The following is a 7,500-nucleotide window of genomic DNA, read 5'->3' as shown; positions in this document are numbered from 1 at the left end:
GCTCGGTGTGTACTTCACACCGGTAGGTAACCGTATCCTTCCAAGCCACCTATATAAAATACCAGCAGCCCCAGCCCACCCACCCCCCTTCCCATTCCCCCCTCCGCCTCCGGCCCCCCCCACCCCCACCCCCCCAGGCCCCCCATTGCCAACCCAACTAGCCTACCCTACCACCCTCCTGCCACCCCCGTCACCTCCCGTCCCATTGAACTATTGCCACTACCATTGCCACAACTCAAACCACCTCAATCCGCGCTCCCTATTTCCACTGCTGTTCCATCTCACACATTTCTTTCCTCTCTCCGTCGTCCTTGTTCCTCTCTTCCTTTCTTCCTTCCTCTCTTCTTTCCTTCCTTCCTTCCTATCTTCTTTCAATCCTTCCCATTTTCCTTCCTTTCCCTTCCTTCTTCCCTTCCTTCCCATTCTTCTTTCTTTATTTCTCACTTCCTTCCTTCATTTCCTTCATTCCACCCATCCTTCCTTGCTTCCTCCCTTTCTACCTTCTTTCTTTCCCTCCCTCCTTCCTTCCTTCCTTCCATTTCTTCCTTTTTTATTTCTCCCTTCCTTCATTTCTTTCATTTCCTTCAGTCCATCCTTCCTCCCTTCCTTCTTTCCTTCCTTTCCTCCCTCCTTCCTTCAGTCCCTCCTTCCTCCCTTTCTTTCTTCCTTCTTTCTCTCCCTCCCTCAATAAAGCAACGAAGAGGGTGAAGGGGTGGGTGGTGGAAGGAGGGGGGGGGGTGTAGCCATCCAAACTTTTGAGCAGTTTCAGAACAACGACCCCTCCCCTTTCCCCCTCATCCACTCCCCCCCCCCCCGCCCCCGCACCCCCCCCCCCCCCTCCCCTACAACACAACACACTCTCAGCACCTCTCCTCCGTTCCCTTCCCTGGGAGAGAGACTGAGAGACAGAGAGACAGAGACAGAGACAGACAGAGAAAGACAGAGAGAGGAGAGAGAGAGACAGAGAAAGGGAGAGAGAGAGAGGGAGAGAGAGAGAGAGAGAGAGAGAGAGAGAGAGAGAGAGAGAACATCATTTTCGACCTGACCACCTTGGTTCAAAGTCATTTCGTGTTGCCTCCTCAGCGGTTCCTGGCTGCGGTTACTTCCCTTTGCTTTTTTGGTGTTCGTTTTCTTGTGTGTGTGTGTGTCAGTGAACAATACTTTGCTCTGAATCAGATTCAGATTTGTAATAACTGCATGTGTCTCAGTAAGTAGAAATCAAGTTATACATATTTTGATTCTGATTCTGAGGGGGGGGGGGGATGTTGTCAGTTGTGGTATTTTCTTAAAAAAAAAAAAAATAATAATAATAAAGCCCTGCGTTTTAGAGGGACTCCGTTTCCGTTTTGGCTGATGTGCGTTTCCGAACGCTGACCTGGATCTTTAATGTACATGTTTGATCTTCTGCGTGTGTGTGCAATGCATGCGTGTGTGATTGAGTGTGTGTGTGTGTGTGTGTGTGTGTGTGTGTGTGTGTGCATGCGTGCGTGTGCGTGCGCATGTGTGTGTTGTGTTGGTGTAGCAAGGTCTACGGATATTTTTGAAAAATCCTCTTGAGAGTGACTTAAGAAATCTTTCGTTAAATAACACACCTGGCGTTGTCATCATTTGAACCAGAGAGTCTGGAGACCTGGGGCCGTATTCAAGAGAACATCGTGCCTGAGGGTAAATGTGTACCTGCGGGTAATCTGCCTGAGGCAAGGCAAACCGCCCGAGGGTAAGCAATATCCAGTATTCATGAACACAAGAGTCGACCCGCGTGTCTACAAACCCGAAGGCAATTTACCCTTACTACCTGCCAAGGGTGACTGCCCACGAAGCAGAGGTCAATATGGTGGATCCTTTTGCAGCATTTTCTTTCGTGCTTTACGGAACGCACCTGTTTTGCGAACTCTCTCTACAATGTTCCGATCTGTGGTGTGATGAGAAGTGAAACTGAGAGCATGTGCAGACGGGAATCATCGGGATTAAAAAAAAAACCCAAAAAACGATGGGTTAGCTGTCTGAGCGGATCCGTGTGTCTTGAATACGAAGATAACTTATCCTTCAAGGTAAACTGTACCCGTGGGTCCAAACCATGTCAAAGATAACTTGCCTAAAAGCAAAATGAAATTTGTCTTGAACACGGCCCCTGGTGGACAAAAGTTCAACTCTCAACGGTCAGCCATTGTGCCTGTTGTGTTCTGAAGTTAAGAAAGGGTGGTTTATTTATTTAATATTTTGTTTCTTTGTTTATTTGTCTTTACTCTCTACTTCAAAAATGCAGTGCATAAACTGGGTATTGGTGAATGCAGAAATACAGATAACTGATGTGTGTGTGTGTGTGTGTGTGTGTGTGTGTGTGTGTGTGTGTGTGTGTGTGTGTTGTGCAGAAAGATGCTGAAGTCAGACCTCACCCAGCTTGTCCCAGGAACCACGATGACTCCTCTGCCCAGCCAGCAGTAGGCATCTGTTCTAACCTTGACATGACCTTGACGTGACCTCCCACGGGTGACCTGTGACTGACCTCTCATCCTCACAGCAAGAGAGTGAGTTGGATGATCTCTTCCCATAGTAGAGTGGGTGATCTCGATGCGCACAAGATTCTGCTGTGGCTCCCTAAGACCAAGGTCAAGGCCAAGGTCTGTTAAACCTTGACCTTCAAGGGGTTTTTTGCCCAGCAGTCCTTCAACTCCTTCAAGGGTCCTCGTGGCATCGCCGACGACTCAGCATCGTTGTTGTGTTTGAAGTGATAGACCTTTTCTTTTCTTCATCTGCATCGTCTTTTTCGTTCGTGTTGATAATCTTTGTTGTTGTTTTTTGTTGTGATTTTGATTGGGGGGGTGTAGTGATATATTTACATATATTTATATGTTTTTTCCCCCTTTGTTTTCATATCGTGAATCTTCAGGAGAGTGGTGGTGGTGGTGGTGATATTCATGTATTCTTCCGACTGACTTTGTTCGAGTGTAACTCTTTTTTTTATATTTAAAAAATTTTTTTTAGGTCACTTCGTTCCGTCTACGTTGTTAGGGGAGGGGTTAAAAAAATTGAAAGAAAAATAAGAAGAAAGAAAAAAAAATATATATATATACACATTTTGTAGTTATCTTCTTTGAGGAAGTGGAAATTATTCCAGGTTGTGTGCCGTATCATTTGGCTCCTCTTATCTGGGGTGACTCCTTTCCAGCCTCCCCCTCCTCCTCCTCTTCCTCCCCCACCTCCTCTCCCTCCTCCTCCTCCCGACCCTACCCCTCCTCCTCCTCGTCCTCCTCCTCTCCCTCCTCCTCTCCCTCCTCCTCCCCTCCTCCCCCATCTCCCCCTCCTCCTCCCCCTCCTCCACCATCCTCTTCCTCCTCCTCTCCCTCCTCCTCTCTCTACTCCTCTCCCTCCTCCTCCCCTCCTCCCCCATCTCCCCCTCCTCCTCCCCCTCCTCCACCATCCTCTTCCTCCTCCCCACCTTCCTCCTCCACCTCCTCGTCCACCACCTCCTTGTCCTCCTCCTCCCGACCCTACCCCTCCACCCCCTCCTCCTCCTCCCCCACCTCCTCCTCCCCCACCTCCTCCTCCTCGTCCACCACCTCCTCCACCTCCTCCTCCCCCTTCCTCCTCCCCACCCTCCTCCTTCTCGTCCTTCTTCTTCTCCTCCTCCTGTTCCTCCTTCTCCTACTCCTCCTCCTGTTCCTCCTCCTTTTTCTCCTCCTCCTCCTTCTTCTCCTCCCTTCCTCCTCCTGCTCCTTCTTCTTCTTCTCCTCCTCCTGCTGACGGCACTCGTACAGGGTTTGATCAGTTAATGTCTCTCGGTGAACCTCCAGACTAGCTTTTTTTTTTTTTTTTTTTTTTTTTTTTTTTTAGCTTGGATTTTGTTTGACAGGTTCTTCAGTGCTGACAAGGGATTTTACGGGAAGACCTCGCCCGGCATTGTCCAAGTCTGATACCTTTGATTGACTGGTCATGGCATCCCAGGTTAGCGTTGTCTTCGTCCTCCTCCTCCTCCTCCTCCTCTTCCTCGCCGTGTAGGTCCAAGCTTTCAATATCTTTGGCCGTGAAAAACAACAACAAACAACAACAAAACAACAACAACAACAACAACACGTGTGTCGAGTCCTAGAAAACACACACACACACACACACACACACACACATACGCGCGCGCGCGCACACACACAAGACACACACACACACACACACACACACACACACGGTGCCAGCATCCTTGGTGGTGGTGGTGGTGGTGGTGGTACTGTGTGGTACTGGTGATTGATACAGACAAAGACAGTCTGGTGCTGACTGTGGAAACGGGGGTGGTGGAAAGCAGCAGCGGTTTTTGTGGTGGTTGTGATTTTGCTGGTGGTGGTGGTGGCGGTGGTGGGGGAGGTGGGGGCGGACAGTGATGGCGGCGGCGACGGAGGCGATGTCGGTGCGGGGGATGGACAGCCGTAGTGGTGGTGCTGGAGGTGGAGGAGGTGGAGGTGGTGGAGTTGGTGGCGGTGGTGAAGGAGACCGGATGATGGTTGTCGGCGGACAGGACATACCTGGCGGTGAAGTTATTACGCACGTGAGTTTGTTATTTGTTTGTTTTTTTCTTTTCTTTTCTTTCTTTATTTCTCTGTCTGTCTGTCTGTCTCCTCCCCCCCTTGCTCTCTCTCTCTCTCTCTCTCTCTCTCTCTCTCTCTCTCTCTCTCTCTGTGGTGTACCGTATATGGATTTGACCGAACGCAGTGACGCCCCCTTGAGCTACTCATACTGATACTGTCTCTCTGTCTCTGTCTGTCTGTCTGTCCCCCCTGCTTCTCTCTCTCTCTCTGTCTCTCCCCCCCTCTCTCTATCTCTGTCTCTCTCTCTCTGTCTTTATGTGTATGTGTTCTCATGTGGACAGGCTGGTAGCCTTCGTATTAAACTTCTTGCGTTCCTGTCTCCTATCTCTGTCTCTGTCTGTCTGTCTGTCGCCCCCACCCCCCTCTCTCTCTATCTTTATGTGCACGTGTTCTCATGTGGACAGGCTGGTGGCCTTCGCATTAAACTTCCTGCGTTCCTGTCTCTGTCTGTCTGTCTCTGTCTGTCTCCCTCCCCTCCCCCCCCCCTCTCTCTGTCTGTCTGTCTGTCTCTGCCCTCTCTCTCTCTCTCTCTCTCTCTCTCTCTATCTTTATGTGTATGTGTTCTCATGTGGACAGGCTGGTGGCCTTTACATTAAACTTCCTGCGTTCCTGTCTGTCTGTCTGTCTGTCTCCCCTCTCTCTGTCTCTCTATCTTTATGTGTATGTGTTCTCATGTGGACAGGCTGGTGGCCTTCGCATTAAACTTCCTGTGTTCCCTTCTGTCTGTCTGTCTCCCCCCCCACCCCTCTCTGTTTGTCTGTCTCCCCTCTCTCTGTCTCTCTATCTTTATGTGTATGTGTTCTCATGTGGACAGGCTGATGGCCTTCGCATTAAACTTCCTGCGGCGTTCCTGTCTCTCTATTTCTGTCTCTGTCTGTCTGTCTGTCTCCCCCCCTCTCTCTCTCTGTCTCTCTCTCTCCCTCTCTCTCTCTCTCGCTATCTTTATGTGTATGTGTTCTCATGTGGACAGGCTGGTGGCCTTCGCATTAAACTTCCTGTGTTCCCTTCTGTCTGTCTGTCTGTCTGTCTCCCCCCCCCCCCCACCCCTCTCTGTTTGTCTGTCTCCCCTCTCTCTGTCTCTCTATCTTTATGTGTATGTGTTCTCATGTGGACAGGCTGATGGCCTTCGCATTAAACTTCCTGCGGCGTTCCTGTCTCTCTATTTCTGTCTCTGTCTGTCTGTCTGTCTCCCCCACCTCTCTCTGTCTCTGTCTCTGTCTCTGTCTCTGTCTCTCTCTCTCTGTCTCTGTCTCTGTCTCTCTCTCTCTCTCTCTCTCTATGTGTACGTGTTCTCGTGTGGACAGGCTGGTAGCCTTCCTGCGTTCCCGTCTCTCTATCTCTGTCTCTGTCTGTCTGTATGTCTCCTCTCTCTCTCTCTCTCTCTCTCTCTCTCTGTGTTTCTCTGTTTCTCTGTTTCTCTGTTTCTCTCTCTCTCTCTCTCTCTCTCTCTGTACGTGTTCTCATATGGACAGGCTGGTAGCCTTCGTATTTAAACTTCCTGCGTTCCTATCTCCCTATCTCTGTCTCTGTCTGTCTGTCTCTCCTCTCTCTCTCTCTCTCTCTCTCTCTCTCTCTCTCTCTCTCTCTCTCTCTATCAATCTATCTTTATGTGTATGTGTTCTCATGGGGACAGGCTGATGGCCTTCGCATTAAAAACTTCCTGCGTTCCTGTCTCTCTATCTGTGTGTGTGTGTGTGTGTGTGTGTGTGTGTGTGTGTGTGTGTGTGTGTGTGAATCTGTCTCTCTCTCTTATGTTTTTCCTTTCTGTTCTATTCTATCTGTTTTGCACACCATTTTTGTTCTGATTTGTACCGACTACGTCACTAGAGCTTTACAGCTAATGACATTAAACATTTCAGTGTTCAGTGTTCAGTGTTCTCTCTCTCTCTCTCTCTCTCTCTGACTCACTCTCTCTCTCTCTCTCTCTCTGTGTGTGTGTGTGTGTGTGTGTGTGTGTGTGTGTGTGTGTGTGTGTGTGTGTGTTTGTCTGTCTGTCTGTCTGTCTCTCGCTCTTTTTGTGTATGTCTGTCAGTCTGTCTCTCTTTATCTATTTGTCCGTGTATCTTTCTGCTGGTGTGTCTGAAAGACAGAGGGACACACACAGACAGAGAGAGAGAGACAGAGAGAGAGAGAGAGAGACACACACACACACAGACACAGAGACACACAGAGAGATAGCCAGAGACACAGAGCGAGAGAGAGAGAGCCAGAGACAGAGAGAGAGAGAAAGAGAGAGAGAGAGACAGATAGACAGAGATAGACAGAGACAGAGACATAGAGAGAGAGAGAGAGAGAGAGAGAGAAACAGAGAGACAGAGAGACAGACAGAGCGTGCACCTGATCACGCCACGTATATTCTCTCTTTCCCACTCAATAATGACAGACAATAATTGATACGCTTGCATGGAAGGCGAGAATTTTGTTTGGTATTTTTCCCTCCGTGTATCTTATCTGTCTTTCTAGTCTCTGTCTGTCTCTGTCTCTGTTTCTGTCTGTCTGTCTGTCTCTTCCGCTGTCTCATTCTTTCTGTCTCCCTCTCTCTCCCTCTCTCTGTGTCTCTGTCCCCATTTCTCACTGTCTCTATGTCTCTGTCTGTCTGTCTCTGTCTATGTCTGTTTGTCTGTCTGTCTGTCTCTGTCTGTCTGTCTGTCTGTCTCTGCTTGTCTGTCTGTCTGTCTCTCTCCCTATCTCTCTCCCCCCCCCCCCTCTCTCTCTCTCTCTTTTATTTTTGTATTGTCACACAGTTGCGCAACATTTTCTTTCTTTTCTTTTAAAAAAATTTTTATTCTAAAATGCTATGATTCATTCTTTTTTAATTTTATTTATTTATTTTTTTTACAATACACAGAAACATATTACGAAACGATACGTATACAATGCATCACATCAAATACGTGCATAAAAAAGACAAGAGAAAAAGGAA

The 7,500-nt window shown here is 48.6% G+C and overlaps 1 protein-coding gene across 4 annotated transcripts in view; it reads left to right on the top strand.

Annotated features, from left to right (window-relative positions):
- The window catches only part of LOC143295050 (uncharacterized), a 274,075-nt gene that overhangs the window by 43,983 nt on the left and 222,592 nt on the right, over nt 1–7,500 (top strand). For 3 of the 4 annotated variants that reach the window (XM_076606608.1, XM_076606609.1, XM_076606606.1), the window contains exons 2-3: nt 2,373–2,728; nt 3,854–4,537. In XM_076606608.1, coding sequence (XP_076462723.1) covers nt 4,373–4,537 — 165 coding nt within the window. In that variant the 5' untranslated portion in view covers nt 2,373–2,728; nt 3,854–4,372. The remainder of the gene's footprint in view (nt 1–2,372; nt 2,729–3,853; nt 4,538–7,500) is intronic. The other variant, XM_076606607.1, reaches the window with a different exon arrangement.

The sequence above is a fragment of the Babylonia areolata genome, chromosome 20 (genome assembly GCF_041734735.1).
Source record: "Babylonia areolata isolate BAREFJ2019XMU chromosome 20, ASM4173473v1, whole genome shotgun sequence".
In the NCBI taxonomy this organism is placed as follows: domain Eukaryota; kingdom Metazoa; phylum Mollusca; class Gastropoda; order Neogastropoda; family Buccinidae; genus Babylonia; species Babylonia areolata.
This window is presented reverse-complemented; position numbering and strand designations above follow the sequence as displayed.